The 16,495-nt window shown below is 50.8% G+C and overlaps 3 protein-coding genes across 7 annotated transcripts in view; 2 read left to right on the forward strand and 1 right to left on the reverse strand.

The window, feature by feature from the left end:
- Positions 1 to 5,210, forward strand: part of LOC102372730 (gastric intrinsic factor) — a 7,828-nt gene extending 2,618 nt beyond the window's left edge. Inside the window, exons 3-9 of the mRNA XM_025206944.1 lie at positions 23 to 166; positions 1,196 to 1,530; positions 1,614 to 1,817; positions 2,000 to 2,243; positions 3,040 to 3,177; positions 4,468 to 4,704; positions 4,929 to 5,210. Of these exons, the coding sequence (XP_025062729.1) occupies positions 23 to 166; positions 1,196 to 1,530; positions 1,614 to 1,817; positions 2,000 to 2,243; positions 3,040 to 3,177; positions 4,468 to 4,704; positions 4,929 to 5,005 (1,379 nt within the window). The 3' untranslated portion in view covers positions 5,006 to 5,210. The remainder of the gene's footprint in view (positions 1 to 22; positions 167 to 1,195; positions 1,531 to 1,613; positions 1,818 to 1,999; positions 2,244 to 3,039; positions 3,178 to 4,467; positions 4,705 to 4,928) is intronic.
- Positions 5,211 to 8,882: 3,672 nt separating this feature from the next.
- On the forward strand, positions 8,883 to 12,871 carry MRPL16 (mitochondrial ribosomal protein L16). Its single transcript, XM_006026044.3, has 4 exons — positions 8,883 to 9,099; positions 9,586 to 9,651; positions 11,177 to 11,325; positions 12,108 to 12,871. The coding sequence occupies exons 1-4, from the start codon at positions 9,054 to 9,056 to the stop codon at positions 12,591 to 12,593; spliced, it is 747 nt and encodes a 248-aa protein (XP_006026106.1). The 5' UTR covers positions 8,883 to 9,053; the 3' UTR covers positions 12,594 to 12,871.
- A 132-nt stretch (positions 12,872 to 13,003) lies between these two features.
- The window catches only part of STX3 (syntaxin 3), a 32,282-nt gene continuing 28,790 nt past the window's right edge, over positions 13,004 to 16,495 (reverse strand). The window contains exons 10-11 of one of the 5 annotated variants that reach the window (XM_025206930.1): positions 16,380 to 16,488; positions 13,350 to 13,455 (exon numbers count right to left, since the gene is read on the reverse strand). In XM_025206930.1, coding sequence (XP_025062715.1) covers positions 16,411 to 16,488 — 78 coding nt within the window. In that variant the 3' untranslated portion in view covers positions 13,350 to 13,455; positions 16,380 to 16,410. Of the gene's footprint in view, positions 14,183 to 16,379; positions 16,489 to 16,495 lie in introns of all 5 variants that reach the window. The other 4 variants (XM_014521038.2, XM_025206929.1, XM_025206927.1 and 1 more) reach the window with 4 other exon arrangements.

Raw genomic sequence — 16,495 nt, forward strand, 5'->3', positions numbered from 1 at the left:
CTGACATTCTTGTCTCTTGCAGAAATGACCTCTGGCAGTGTGGCCCTTTATGTCCTTGCTCTCATGTCATCTTGTGTGAACCCCAGTGACATCAAAATTCAGGGGAAGACCATCAACTTGACCAAGGACTTGGAGAAGAAAACACATGAGGAGGTGGCCTGCTATGGTAAGTGATTGTAACAGACCAGGTTGTGGATGGTCTGGTCTAGTGGTTAGGCCACCAAAGCAGGGTCAGAAACCAAGGCATAGTCCAAAACACAGGCCCAGTCTAGGGTTAGGAAGCAGATAACAGGTTACCAAGTCCAGGGGCAGGGTCTGAATCGCAAGCTAAGTCAAAGTTCAGGAGTCAGAGGCCAAATGACCAAACCCAAGAGAAAATCCGGAAGCCAGAGTTCAGGAGCAGAGTCAGGAAGCCAGGAGTACTGGTTCACAGCAGTTTGCCAGGGCAAACCTTCAAGTCTGCCGCCACAACTTGAGCTAAATAGGGAAGCTGCTCTCCCAGCAGCCAATCAAGATGCCCAGACAGTGGCCAGCTGGAAACATTAGCTAGGTTAGGGCTACCAGTCAAAGCCCCAGGCAGGCGTGACCCACTAGGTAATTAACTCACACTGGGCTGCCTCTTATGGCCCCTGACAGCAGGCTTTGCACACCTGAGCCTGGCTTCAAGGCCCTGCTGTAGTGACTAGGTGACCTAGCACAAATTGCTTCCCTTCTCTGTGCCTCTGTTTCTCAAATGCCCAGGATTACAGTGCCCCTGTTTTGAGAGCTATGGATTAAGAGGGAAAGGGATAGTTATTGTTATCATCAGGGACTGGTGTGCAGGCTTCACTTCAGCTGGGGAGACCCAGCCTGATTCTGCTCTGGCCTTTGTCTGTTTGTTAACAGACAATAGAGAACAACAGATGCTGCCACATTTTTCAGGATGCTCAGGTTAGCACAGTGCAACCCCTGCCCCCAATCTCAACCAAGAAGTCAGTAAATGTCTTGCTCTGTCTCCACACGGGGCCTGGCAGTGGTGAAAGGTACTTGACATAATACTGACAGCCCAAATGTCACACAGCAAAGGCAGGACCAAGCAACCTCCCCTCAGTCAAACCCGGTCACTGGGCCTCCCCCACCTGGCCCTTCAGGGAGGAGAAGGCAAGAGAGTCTCTGTGGTCCAGTGTGTGCTGATATGTGCTGTGGTGCTTTCCAGAGGAGAACGGCTACCCCAAGACCACATACTACCAGCTGGGCCTGGACGTCCTGGCTCTGTGCCTGAAGGGAGAAAGGAGTAACGAGATGGCAGCTATAATCCTGGCTAGGGAAGCGGTGCAGAATATCAACCTTTCCATGGGTAAAAAAGCTGCTGCTTTGCATATCAGCCCTTCTTTCCCCTCTGCCTCCCTGCTCAGCAAACCAACCCCCACCTCCTTCCTTGAGCCCTCCCTTCCTACTCCATATAAGCTTAGGTGTCGAATCTGCTCCTCACTAGCCCCTATTTTGCCTCCTGAGCACCCAATACCCTCTTCCCCACTCACTGTTCCTGCTGCTTGAAGCCATGCTCCCCAGAACACAGGGTGGCTCCCAGCCTCATTCTCGCGTGCCATCCATGTTAGTCATGGTGATGACAGGACAGGATGGGGTTTACAGATACCAAGTCCATGGCAGCTCTGGCACTGAGATGTGTGTACAATGAGATGAGCAAGCATCCGCAGAATCCGGACCGGCTACTAATTGTGGAGGGGCTGGAAAACCTTGCAAAGGATATTCTCCGCGCCCAGCAGCAAGGCCATGGCATCATCGGAAATATCTATAGTGTTGGCTTGGCCATGCAGGTAAGCTCTTCCCACCGTCTTCAAAGGGGAGTATTTCAAAATTGGTTGCCATAGCTACCAGGAACAGAAGGGCAGAGGGTGTAGGGCTGAGTGTTGGGCGACTGTACAGAAACACTGAGCTCTGTGTTCTCCTGCTATGCCCCATTCCTCTAGCCAAGGCCTCTCACTTCTTTACTTTCCAGGCGCTCAGTGTCACCCCTGAGTTCTTTTCCCCTATGGTGTGGAACTGCACAGAAACCCTCACCAAAGTGCTGACCCAGGTCTCCAGTGGGGCTTTTAGCAACCCCATGGCTGCCTCCCAGATCCTCCCATTCTTTGTGGGCAAAACCTATTTGGATGTGACCAAAATAAACTGTCTCTCAGACAGTGAGCAGCAGGAGACGACTAGAATGCCTCCAGTGACATCCACCATGAGCAGCATGGCAGGTACTGTCCTTGGGTAGCCAACAGGCTCCTGCCTCCTGCTATTCTTGCCTGCAAATATAGTCCACACAGCTGAATCCAAGTCCAAGCAGCTGCTAGGCAGCTCTGGCACAGTCCAAGGACTGCACCAGGGAACACATCAGAAACCAGAGTGAGCATGTTGCGCTCTTTGCTGGGCTGGGGAGATATTGGTGGACATGTGGTCTCCCTCTCACCCCATCTCCCTACTACCATTTCCATACTGCCTCTAGCCTTGGAGCCATATTACTACCTGTCGTAATGCCCTAGTGCTCGCTTTCTCACTTGCCGCGGCACTCTTTTGAAACATTCCATTGCTGATTGTTGCAGCGACCTCTTTGGAATGGTTCTGGTTGCCAGCTATACCCAGTCCAAAGTGCACCACCCCACCAGCTCAGCAGCACATCAAAAGGGTAATTACTCACTGAGGCAAGTCCCTTTCCCTGTATCCCAATGGTGTATGGTCACACCCTTCCTCTACTGGGAGGTCATTGTCACTCTTACCCTCTTTTGAGATTTGCCCCCAAAATGCCAGGGCAAAACCTGCCTACTCTGAGCACAGCTTTATCCATTCACACACTACCACTGTTGTTTATGGGAATAGGCCAAGGCAAGAGGCATCTGCAACAGGGCTCTGACGGAGCCTGTAGTATTATCCTTTTTCCAGCATGGAAGGGCCAGGACAGCACAAGTGCAGCAGACACAAAAAAAGCCTCCTGAACCCACTTTCAATCCATGTGTTAGGTTCACCTGTCTCTTCCTTCCCCCTCTCCTTGCTCAGTTACAGTGAACTACACTATCATCAACAAGCTAAGAGGGCAACCCTTCTGGAACTCCACCTTGGTGCGAGTGCCTAAAGGCTCTGTGCTGCTCGATGTCCTGAAAGCAGCTCGGGATAAAAATGCAATGGTATTCAGGTGAGAGGCAGATCCGGGACCATCATAAATGCAGGCTCACATTTACTGCTCTGCCGGGGTAGCTCTCCTGATACCACATCTGTGCCACCTCTGACCAAGCTAGGAACTGCATTACAGAAACATGACCTAGCCACTCAGTTCTGCTCCTCTTACTATATCTCAGAAATGTAAAGTGGTGAGAGTGGCACTGGGCAGTGGCACCGCTAAGGTGGGGTGACTAGGGCAGCAGCCCCAGGCACTTACTTTGGGGTGGGGCAAAAAAACAATAGCTGCTATTGCAGTCATACAATTGCATCAGCAGCACTGACAGCTGGAAGTTGCCACTGCCCTTGCGCATTGCCTCTGCCCTGGTGCCCAGCTGCCCTGTTATGTCTCTGGCACTGGGCACACACTTAGAAGCATAGCTGGGCCTGAACATGGTGCCAGGTCTTCACCAAACAGCAGCTACATTTCCTTTCTTTTATTAGCATTTGGCCAATGCAAAGCAGAGGCAAATGGGCAAGGCACATTCTCAGAGTGGTGGCCCTAGCATAGTCAGAAGCAGCATAGGTATGGCCAGGGTGCTCTACTGCTCCGAGGGCTATGGGGCCAAGAGCCAGCCTTGAACAACTTCTGGACAGTGGCAAATTTACTGTGAAACAAACCCCAATGACAGGGGACCCCGCCACCGACACCGCCGCCGGGGGAGATTCGGCCCTCAGCCAGAGAAACAGAGGCGCCTCCCACGTTTTGGGCCTCTTCAGCTGTTTCGGCCAGAAATTCTGGCCACCGCTTCTCCCCCATGGCTGGTGTGCTGCGCTAATTCCCCCACAAACGTACCATGGGGCAGAGGTGGGGCCCCACACCCTGCTTGGATCATCCCGGGGGAGCAGGGGGGTACAAGTGTAGGCGTTGGCCCCTGAGCCTCAGGGGCCAATGGTACAGCACTGCCTGAACATGAAGCTGTGCACAGGGCCCCACTAACCGTAAATCCACCACTGCTTCCAGACCCAGCCCAGAAAGGGGTCAGGTATTCTGTATGAAGGCATGGGAGACAGGCTCATGAGGCAGGGCAGTGAGTGGTTCCATGTTTTGGCTATCAAGAGAGAGGGAGGGATGGAGAGAAACAGCTGGGAACTTAACCCAGCATTAACAGAGAAACTACTTTTGAGACCTAAGTTTGTATATCTGAAGAACAAGACTACCTGGAAAGAAATGTGTGTGTGGCTGTTGATCTGTCCTGGCAAGCATGGATGAATCCCAATGTGGAGGATAGAAGCAACAGCTAACCTGAAGCCAGGGCAGCTAAAAAGGTGCTAGGATGCTCAATCTCTCTCCCAAAGCCTGTTTCCCTCTGTTTTCCCTTGCCTGTCTCTGCTCTCCTTCACATGCAGCCGTGTTTTTTTCTGACTCCCATGACCATTATTGCAGTTTTAAATTGGAAGAGACCTCCTGGGGCCTGATGGTAATCTCCATCCATGGCCTTGCTGCCAGCTCCAGAGACAAGACCTACTGGGAGTTCTTCAGTGGTGAAACGCCTCTGGATCAAGGTGTGGTGTAATGGGGAGGTTGGGGCTGTGCTGAACTGGGGCCAGGCAAGATGGTTTTCATTGTTCATCTCACTTGTCCTCAGAGTTGTGATGGCTCTGGTACACTTGTCACCATCAGCTGCATGTGCATGCCTGAGGATGCTTTGTAGGAAGGCAGAAGCTATGAGAAGTTCAGTCTTTGCAGCCCCATTCACGTTATCCCCCCACTCCCCTATCTGTTCCAGGCGTTGAAAGTTACAAGCTAACGGGCAATGAAAGCATCAAGGCTGTTTTCAGCACATATGGAGTACAAGAGGAGTAGCTGGAGTGGGACCTGCCTCCTGTCATCCTCTATCAGCACAAGTAGGACAGATCCCTCCAGGTTGAAGAGAAGTAGCAGGACAGGTTGCAGATGTGTTTGAAACACACTGAACCATGTAGAGTTGTGAATGCAGGAAGCTCGAGAACAGAAAAAGAGTTTTTGGGGTATCCTGATCACAGAGTGTTTATTCCAATAGTATCTGCAATGGCAGGGTGTCAATAAAGTTCTCCATTTCTAAAGAGTCCCTAAGCTGTGATTGAATTATTCCCTATTAGAACCTGGCAGGCCTTTCTTACATAGGGGCTTCTGAATCAGCCCAAGCTAAGATACTGATAAAGTTTCTTCCAACTAAAGAAGCTCCAGGATAGATTATTATCTACCAGATGAGTATCAGTAAATTCTTATACATCTAAAGGGGATCCTAGAACAGCATGGCCACTGCAGTTAACAAACAACAACTACAACTGTTCTTATTATCTAAATTTAGGTTTATATTGTGCCCTTATCCAAAAAAGGCTCAGAACGTCTTACAATAAATGACAAACAACCCATGGGTAAGAAACAATAGCACTCCTCCCCCCACACAACAATTCAAAATTCCATCCATCCCATCCCACCCCGCTGCCCACTCCCACTTCCCTACCAATCACACATAGGGACAAGCCCTTCAGCCAACCCCAGCAGTGCTTCCCAGCATTCCTACCCTTACATGACATCTACCATAGGTATAAGAAACCTCTTTCCACTGGTATCAATACATTTCCCTGATATCTAAAGTTCTCTTAGATCAGGATATTCTGGTCATCTCATGCTATGGTATCAATTCAGTTCTTCCCTTTCTAAAAGGCCTTCAGGTTAGGGTGTAAATTGCAAAATAAAAATAAAAATGGAGTATCAATGAATTTTTAGAGGTCTGGTGACCATATTATTTTTAAGGAAATCCGAGACACTGTGCTTCAAGTGAAGGTGTGCAGTGTTGGCCTTAGAGGTGGGCAACTGCCCAGGGCACCACACACACACACACACACACACACACGAGCAGCCTGCACTCTCACACACACACACGAGCACCCTGCACTCACACACACACACGGAGCAGCACGCTCCTCCCACCCCACGACCAATTCCCACCCCAGGCAGGAGTGGTCCCCGGTGCAGTCTGCCCTCACCCCTCCAGCTGCTGCTCAGGAGGAGTTGGGCCAGGCATATGCAGGCAGGGTGGTGACTGCTCTAGTCTGTGCATCTTGCTCCCGCCCAGCAGCAGTGGTGCCTCCCCACACACCTGCCTGGCACACCATACTGCTTCACCTCCCTGCTGGACTGTGCCCTACCCCCCTGCTTCTGCCAGCAACAACATTGCTGACGTGGGGGGAGGGGGTGCCAAAATACAAGTTTGCCCAGGGCACCATTTTCCCTAAGGCTGGCTCTGCTGCCACATGCTCATGTGCAGTAGAGTTAGTAGAGAAAAAAGGGATCGTGTTAGGTGGCTCACTCTGGGACTTTTGTTTCAATTTTCACAAACTGGCCAGGACACCAGGAAGGCCTATGAAATCCAGGGCTGTCCTGGCCAAGCCTGATCACGCTATTTAGAGGAGTCCCAGGTAGGGACTTTACCTGAAAGTTAACACCTGGATACCAATGCGGCCTCAAGATGAGACAGTCCTTTTGAGGGAACAATAGAATAGCATCACTAAGGACACCCACTTTTAAAAGCAGTGGTTCTCAACTTCTTCCACACCCTGCATGGCATTGCCAGCTCTTGTGATTATAAAATAATACTTGTGTGATATCACAAACCTTATATTCTGTGTTTCCTAGCCCAGATAGCCTCACTATGCCCAGAGCTAAAGACAAAGCCCAGAAGTCCTGGTTCCCATCTTCTTCTGCACCAGCCATTAGACCCACAACCTTCCTGGAGTAGGTGGAGAATCCAGGAATCCTGACATCCCCCTTGTGCAGTTCCACATTAGCCCCAACAGTGGTCCAGCCCTGTCCAATGGACAATGGGTGGACTCTGGTGTGACCCAACCATGTGTTATCAGACGGTGGGTGGTGAAGGCTGCTAATCCAGGAGTAGTTGTTTTGTCAAGCAAACAGCTGACCGCTCTTTCAGAGAAAAGCTGGGGAATATGATCTGAGGGCCTGAAGGCTCAGAATCCAGCAAGCAAATGCAATGAACCTCCAAGGTATCAGTCTTCTAAAGACCTCACGATAACCATACATTTCAATGGGGCCTTGAGGATGAAGTTTCGAATGTCTTGAGCAGGAGGTATTGCCTACGGAACCCCGTATTGCAACAAAGTAGAATCAACAAACTTTTGGGGAGCAAGATTCAGGACACAGTCCACAGATCTCTGCAACTGGAAGCATACGGCATTTATACATACACATTGTCTGCTCCGATGCACTGGAGATCCAACGCACTGGAGCAGACTTGATTAAGTCTGCTCCGCACACGAGCTGATGCACTCGGCGCTGTGTTGCATGCATTTGTATAAACAGCAAAATGCAGGTCAGCACTAAGAAAATGGTGGCGGTGCACTTTTGAACTAAAACACCTTCAATGTGTTTTAGTTCAAAAGCGTGCCACTGCCATTTTTTCAGCACTGATGCACATTTTGCCATTTATACAAATGCATACGCTGCGGCGCAAGCATGTGTACAAATGCTCTTAGTCTTTGAGTCATGGAGAAGTAGGGCTCGAAGGGACCTCCAGAGGTCTAGTCCAACTCCCTGTCTGAGGCAGGATCACTCCTCTCCAAACCATAATCCTAACTCTGTATCAGACTACTGTCAACCCAGACACAACACAGACCTAACACCCTCACCTGCCACAGGTAAAGCAGGGGACCCACAGTACCTAGTGTCCTGCTTCTATAAAATGTTGTCAATATATTATGCTCAAAAGATCCCAGGCAGAGAGCCATGGGCCCCTGCTATAGAGGAAGGCAAAAAAAACCCAAACCCACAGCTTGTAACAACCTGACTATATGGTAAAATTTCCTCCTGACCCCAAATATGGTGCTTGGTCTGACTCTGAGTGGAGAGGCAAGGCCCCCTAGCCAGGACCCCCTTAGCAGCAGCAAAACTGCTGTCATAGCAGTGTATAAGTTTCATTGCAGTTAACACAATTGCCACAGCAAGCTGCTGGGGCCAGGTTAACTAACTGCTGGGAGGCAGAGTCAAGTACCTGGGGTGTAGTATAGTACAGCATGACTACAGCTACAGTGTTCAGTTCAGGAGGCAACTGATTCAGGAGGCACAGCATTGTGCCACATGCATCAAAGCAGCCGGATGCTACCCAGATCTGCAGGCCCATGCAGGGTCAGCCTATCCAGGACCAAATTTGGGACAAAAGTCTGTTACAGGGTTCTTTGGGGATAGCCCCAAATTTTGGGACCCTTCAGCACAGTGATTCTGGCACAGGCGGTGTCAGCCCTGTAGGAAAGAAAGCGCAAGTGGGTGAGGGCCCATCGGCTACAACAGGGGGTCCCACAGCTTTTCCCCTGCAGGGCCATTTCCCAAGAGCAGCCCTGGATTGGGGGCCGCATCCGAGGGACTCGTGGGCTGCACAGGGCCCGCAGGCTGCACCTTGGGAGCCCCTGGACTGCAGGGTCGGGCAGCACCCAGGGATGCTGCTGCAACAGTGGGGACTGAGAAGGTCTGGCTTGTACCAGGGCTGCTGGGGCGGAGCAGAGGGGACCCCTTGGGGGCAGCAGGCAGATTGTGGCGGCACATGCCCATACGCAGCAAGACCCCACAGATGCTCCCCCCACCTGCGACCAACAGGGGACTACCAACCCCTACAAGACAAACCACTTCCCCCACCGGAACCGCAAGGTCACAGCTTTTGTTTCCCCCGCCTCCTAGAGGCTCTTGTCTTACCGGAAGTGCTTCTTCCCGGACGGGTTAAAAAGTGGCCCCAAGATAGCTGCGCCCTGTGGCCGTTTCCTGCTGCTCGTCCGCCTTTCTGCGGTGCCGGACGGCTCGTGGTGGGGGGTTCCGACGCGAGCGCAGCTCTGAGCGCGCCCCCCTCCCGCGTGACACCATGTGGCGGCGGCTCACGCGCCCGCTGCTGTCGGCGGCCTCCACAGGTCGGGGGGGGGTGCTTAAAGGGCCAGCGCCCCCTTTGTGGGGACCCCCCACACACACACCCTAGGGTGCTGGTGTCCCTGGTGGGGCCGCGCTGCCCTGTCTCGCTAGGAGGGGGCGGGGCGGGACGGGACTCCTGGGCTCTCTCTGGGTAGAGCTGCCTGCCCACCCCATTCTCCCGTCTGCAGGGGCACGTGCATGTTTGCACCTGGACACACGTGTGTGGGCACACCTGTGCACTCGCATGCGAGCACGCTCACTCACCCGGGCAGTCAGGAATGGGGGTGGGGTGATTGCCCTGTGGCTGGGCCTGCCCCCCACCCTGCCAGGAGGTGTTTCCCTTGTGTACCCCTGCAACCCTGTCCCCAGGTGGGCAGTGCCTGGCCCCAGACCTGAAGGACAGGACATGGCAGCAGGGAGGGGGCAGGTGGACATCTGGCAGGGCAGGAGCCCTCCCCACTCCAGCTCTCATTCCTTTCATCTTGCAGGTCCCAGGGGTGCAGAGCCCCCTTGTGCCGGGCTGAAGAGGTACAAGCTCCCTCCAGACTACAGCAGTGAGTGAGTGGTGAGGAAGGGGGTGGGCACTGACATGGGGAGGGCATCATGCTGCCTGGGGCCAGGAGTAGCACCTGCCTTGGAAAGGCGGGGGGGTGCATGATGGGGGATGCACGGAGCACCCATGAGCATGGGGTTTTTTCCCCCCCTTTTCCATAGGGCAGGTACAGGAGGAGCAGAGGGTGCCAGAGCAGTGACTCAAGATGTCTGGGTCACTTGTTTAAAGGCCACCTTCCCCCCTCTCCCTGTCATGGGGGAGAGCAGCCTGCCGTCCACAAGGCAGGTGACTGACTCCCACCCATGCGCACACACAGCAGACAGAGAGGGGATCTTTAGAGCATATCCTGACCCTCACTGTAGAAGAGCCATGTATGTATTAGTTTCATAGTTTTGTAAAATGTCCCTAATTGCCCATCTCCATTTGCAATGGAAGACGCTGCCTATAGAAGCAGGATGCCCTTCTCAGATGCCTGGGGGAGGGGGATTACGTGCCATCTTCTGCTAGTTCTTCCCTGCCTTTGCCCTTGGGGTCTGGGCCCATGAGTGTGTGAGGGGTGGAAGGGGCGCAGCTCCTAAAGCTAGACCCACTCTCCTGTTAGCATTCAGTTAGACAGGACCTAGAACATTTGAATTGATCATCCATGTCCCTCTGGTACTTGCTTGGTTTCCAGAAGTCAAAAATCAATCCCAAATCTTGCCTGGATTTTGTTTTTGTCAACTATTCTTCATCCCAGTCGTGATAGCAACCTGTGTTGAGGTAGGAGGGGAGGTTGTACAGATTGTGTGATGGAAGAGTGGGCTAGGTGCATAGCGTGCACATCTGCATTGTTGCGCTGGTTTGTTTAGCATGTGTAGGCAAACCCGGCACGGGTGTGCCAGAGTGTGGCACTCAAAGACCTTTTGTTTGGCACGCAAGTGTCTGGGTGGATGGTGGGAAAGAGGCTGGGGCTACACTGCCACAACGTGGCTCCCCCACCATCTGTTCCTAGCACAGCAACATCTTACAGACTGAAGTTGCAAGTGTTTTTGGCACTCTGCCCAAAAATGTTGCCAACTCCTGTCCTAGCACATAATGTCATAAAGACATTAGGTAATATAGGCAAGATGAATGGAGCCTTTGTGGGACCATGCACATGTAGGCTTTTGATTTGAAGCCTATAATCACCCCCTGGTTTGATCCAAGAAGATAGACCATCATCTTTTCATAGCATTTGTTTTTACATCTGCAGCAGTATGGTGGTGGGATGTTGCTGCATTCTCCTGTAATGGCTACATGGAAGCTCATTTTTTTTCTTGATAAGCTTTCCTAAAAAGGAAGCACTAGAGCCAGAGTGGAAATTCACATTATTAAGAATAGCAGGAACCAGCAGGCATAACTAGCTTGTATTTCTGCTTGGCAGAGGCTTCACAGTTGCAGCCAGTGTGCATAGATTTGGATCCATTAGACCATCTGTTTCATTGCAGAGACAATTTTTTTTTTAACAAGACTTACTGTTACCCTTCTGTGTTTGTTCTTCCCACCAGACATCACCATTCCTGAGAGACCTAAGCTGAAGCTTGTCGACAAGGTGCCAGCCTTACCTAAAGTGGTACGGGAATTCAGGAACTTACGGGATATCCGTGGCCCATCCACAGAGGCCACTGAGTTCATCCAGGGGCAGTATGGCATTCTGGTGAGCATGACAGGAGGGAGGATATGAATCCAGCTATCTTTAGATTCACTTCTCCACCTGAAGCAAACAGTGAGGTGGGGTAAAAAGAATAGGATCCCCAAATCAGACCTTTTTTGGCCAGGACAAAGGGCTAAACTAATGGGAGCCTTCAGGGCATGTCTGCACTGATGTTTGAGTCCAACCTCTAGTTGAAACCACCAGTCGTCTATCTTAGAGATGCCTTAACTTGCTTGCCAAATGAGGTCCAACTTGCTTCTGAAAGGGCACCTAAAGTTGAGCCTGCTCTAAGCTGACCTCTCCGTGCAGAATGTTTAAAACTCACCCAAACACTTTAGACTGCAAATACAGGAAGCCCATCAGCAGCAATCCTACAGCTTGCTGTACCTAACTTCCAGCCCTTCTGTACCCCGGTTCATATATCTAATGCTTGTAATTGGAGCCAAGCTCAGAAGTAGTGGCAAATGGTGCAAAGGCAGATGCTTAGAAGGGTTCTGCTCAGGAAACAGAAAATTTCTTCTTCCGTAAGTGAAGACCTAGGAATTTCTATGGTCGCTGTTTTGTCTTTTCCCTTGTATATTGTATGCCATGGCAAGGTAATGAGAGAGCAGGGTTTGTTCATGTTGCTCAGGCTAGTTGCTACCCTTAGAACTTACTCCACCTGGGATAAAGACATAGGTTAAGCAAAGTTTGGGGGAGGAAGGGGCAAACCCAGATGCTTTCAGGAACTTTTGGTCTGAACTTGAGTTCCAGTCCCTGATGTGTGGTCACTTTCTCCTGCGCAGGCATTGGGTGGTGGTTACCTCCATTGGGGTCACTTTGAAATGATGCGCCTGACAGTCAACCGTTTTCTGGATCCCAAGACCATGTTTGCTCTGTGGCGTGTCCCAGCCCCTTACAAACCCATCACCCGCAAAAGCCAAGGACATCGCATGGGAGGTGGCAAAGGTAACGTGAATCTTTATGTGACAGCAGTGAAGACTGGCCGTCTCATTTTGGAAGTGGGCGGGCACTGTGAATTTGAGGAGGTGAAACACTTCCTTATACAAGTAGCCCGTAAGTTACCCTTCCCAGCTGAGGCAGTCTCCTGCCAGTCCCTGAAAGAGAAGCACCAGATGGAAGAGGAGAGAGCACGCAACAACCAAAACCCATGGACTTTTGAGCGCATTGCTACTGCCAACATGATGGGAATCCGCAAGTATCTGAGCCCATATGATCTGAAATTTAAGGGGCAGTACTGGGGCAAATTCTATCTGAAAGACAGGATTTAATGACCAACCTTGGGTGAAGTTTTGGAGCCCTCCCTCACATGCATAGTTTTCCCCAAGCAACCAAAAGAGGTCCCAGTCCTCTTTTATCTGTGAAACCAAACATGGTTATACCCATGTGGGGTGTTGGGTCTTCCGAGCAACACTGTAGTAACCTATCCTTGCTCCGAAGGTGGAGGAGTTGTACGTGGTAGAGCTGGGGGCATGATGGGGGCTGCAGTAGCTGATGATTATTTTGGATTAAAAAAATCTTTCCTACAGAGGCAAAGACTTCCCCTATGCTTCAGTGTCCTGTTTGATTTGGAGGGTTAGGGACCCTGCATGGGATGAGGCATTAGGGTCTGAATTGCTACATGGTAGATCTTTCTGAACAAGGAGATGCAGGTTGAAGATCCCACTACTCAATCCCCACCCAAAAACAGTTCCCCTTCCCCCTGACACCCTGGCCCACATTAAATGCACCAAAATAATGGTCACTTAATTGAACTCTTTATTCAGAAAGAAGATTCCTGTGTAGATGACTGTGCCTTTTGCACAATAACTACACAGGTACATTATTTAATAGAAATTCTGGGCAGGAGGAAGGGGGCTCTCCTTCAGTACCAAGTGAGGCAAAGGATCCATCCCATGTGAGACCATATCTTATGTTACCTCTCCGTAACTGAGGTGGGGTCCTTGTACGTCATGGAGGCTGCCTACCCTCTGAAGAGCCTCTGCCTAGCAATTGGCTCATGTCCAAGAAATGCTAGGGGCATAGGTAGGAGAATAGGGAAGGACAACCTTGGAGCTTCCCCTGTTCAGGCAGAAGGGGGAAGATGATCCAAAGTAACAGAATCAGCTGGACTTTCAGATTGTTTATTTCTTGCTGCAGATGAGAAGAGAAGCATAAATAGGCTTGAGGTTGATATGCTCTGATTTTATAAGAGGAATTTTCTGGGCCTGGCAGGTCTGGCAAACACTTCTTCCCAGTTAACAGGAGAATTGGCCTCTTTTTGAGCCTACAGGATCATAGCTGCATGGTAGAGAGGGGATGTGGTGTGCTCCAAGCATTAGAAGTTAAGGCTAAGCAAACATTTCTACCAACGCTAACATGAATAGATTGGGAAGGAACTAAAACTGCAAAAACAAAGATCTTGAGAGAGAGAGAGAGAATGTAGTTCATTAGGGAGTGATCTATAAGTTCAGTGCATTGTGCCATGGTTATATTGTACATTTGAGAGGCTGGCACAACTACAATACACAACATTTTGCCCCTACTGTCATGGACACCAAAAAGAACAACAATTTTCCTGAGCTTTGTAGACAATGGTACAGGCTATGAGATACTGTGCCAGGCAAGATTCTTTGAGTATACGCATGCCTTCAAATGGAATTCCTCTGCTGCGTTTTGTTATGCCTCCATCCACCTCTGGCAGTCTAGCAAGAGCTGCTCTGAAAAGGGAATATTTGGCAGGCAAGAGCTAGAGATTGTGGCCATAGCTTCTCCACAGATAGGAGGTGGAGGAGCTGGTAGGAAATCCAGAAGAGTGCTGGTGTGGTAACTTCAGGGGAGGGAGAATGGAAGAATGGTAAAAGGCCAGCTGCAAGTCCATCTGGAAGAAATCAGAAAAAGCAAAAGACACCAAAAGGAGAAAGGAAAACAGATGAAGTCATGGGTTCCTGAAGTCCTACACACCAGGCTGTCCCTTGCATTGTCACTAAGCTATTGTCCTTCATTCTCGATGTCACTGTCCCTTAACACTCTATGGGGTGAGCAGAGCTGTTCCTACAATGCATCTCCTGTCCATTCCCTTCATGGTATGGCTCCCACCCCTGCTGCGTGATCTAGCTCAGCATCCCACAGCAGCTCCTGATCAGTTGTGGCATTTCAGAACTACTCCTGACATTGGATCATAAAACCATAGAGAAGTGGGGTTGGAAGTGACCTCCAGAGGTCATCTAATTCAACCCTCTGTCTGAGGCAGGATCATCCCTATCCAAACCATCCCATGCATCCATAACCTAAACTTGACATAAGAGTATTGTCAGCCCTGACAGAACGTAGACCTAACACCCTCATCTGCCACATGTAAAGCAGCAGAACTGTAGCAGCCAACATCCTGCTTCTGTGAAAAATTGTCAATATACACTCTCAAGATCCTAGGTAGAGGCCATGCCCTCCCTGCTACAGAGGAAGTCAGCCTCCCCCTCCCCAGTCTATACCAATCTGACCATGGGGTAAAGCTTCCTTCCTGACCTCAAATATGGTGACTGATCTGACCCTGAGTGGAGGGGCAAGACTATCTAGCCAGGAAACTGGGTTTGGTCCCAGAAGGAACATTAGAACACCTTAGTTAAGGTCTCTAGTCTTGGCTGTAGCCACCACCCAGTGTCTCTGAGGGAGGTTTAAAAATGTATAACACATAGTAGAAAGGAAGTGTGGGGGCAACCAACAGCCCAGAAGCTTGGAAAATATCCATAGTAGAACATAAGCACAGCTATGCCTGCAGCAGGAGTCAGCAACGTCTTTGGGTCAGAGCATTAAAAACACCTCAATCTTGACTTGTGTTGGCATGCCAGGGTGGATGGCGAGAGTCATAAGGGGCCTGATCCTTATGGCAGCACAGCCCCTGCCCTTTCTCCACCCGAGGTATGCATGCAGCTGCTGCCAGCAATGAACTGACCTTGTAGTTACAAGCAGCTTAAGATCTGGGAAGGCCCCTGCTACCCACCACAGAGCCTGGGCTGCTTGCAGTAGGTAGCTGTAAGCCTACAAGCAGCTGCACTGGGGTCTGGAGCCCCAGCCCTGCTTGTTGCTGGCAGTGACTGCTTACACACCTCGAGGGGCATAGTGGGAAAGGAGCTGGGGTACAGGGCATGGGAGGGGGGGAGGAGGTGGCCCCTTCCTTGCTCAGGCTGCCACACATGCAGCCCAGACCCCACTGGAACCCCCCGGATTATGATGGGGACAAGGACCATGGCAGAGGTGTATGCTACCTGACAGCAGCAGCCCAGCTCAGTGCAGTGGGAGTGGGTACTGGGGCTGGCAGGGTAGCTGGCTGGGCTTAGTGGCTGGCTGCAGGTCCTGCCCAGAGCCAGGGCTGGCTGTGGTGTGCCAAGCAAAATGACTTCATATGCCATGCTCTAGCACATGTGCTGGGGGTCACCAACCCCTGGCTTAGATCATCCCCAGCCAGTGGCTTTCCAGCTTCTTCTTGAACACTTCCAGCAATGGAGACTAGTCCACAATTTCCCTAGGCAGTCTATTGCACTGCTTCACTGTTCTAACAGTGAAGAAGTTTTTTCCAGATAGCCAATCTAAACCTATTTTGCTGCAACTTTAAGTCATTGGCCCTCATCCTCCTCTCAGCAGCAGGAGAAAAAAGGTGCGCTCTCTATGGCAGCCCTTCAAGTACTTGAAGACTGCTTTCATGTCTCCTCTTAAACCCTTTTCTGCAAGCTGAACATTCCTTGTTGTGTCAGCCTCTTCTCGTATTACTTGCTTTCCAAACCCTTTATCATCTTTGTTACCCAACTCTGGACCCTCTCTAACTTTTCCGTGTCTTTGTTAAAAATGCAGAGCCCAGAACTGCACCTACTGCTGTACTCCAGATGATGCCTAACCATTGCTGAGTACAGAGACAGCACTCTTGAAGCAGCTAGAAACTGCAGATTAAAAACCACTCCAACCCCACCCAAAGTGGGGGCATAGCCACAGCAAAGGATGTGTAACAATGTAAGCACTGACCAAAGCATATTCCTAGCACAGGCAGGAAGATAGTCTTGCTTCACAATGGCGCTAGGGCTCACCTGTGGCAGGTAGGGGGCAGAGAGCGGACGCTCAAGCAAAGATGCCTCCAATGGTGGATGCCAGAATGATGGCAAGGATGATACAACAAACCATGATCATGATCTTCTTCTGCTCA

Source organism: Alligator sinensis, unplaced genomic scaffold (genome assembly GCF_000455745.1).
Source record: "Alligator sinensis unplaced genomic scaffold, ASM45574v1 scaffold437_1, whole genome shotgun sequence".
Lineage (NCBI taxonomy): Eukaryota > Metazoa > Chordata > Crocodylia > Alligatoridae > Alligator > Alligator sinensis.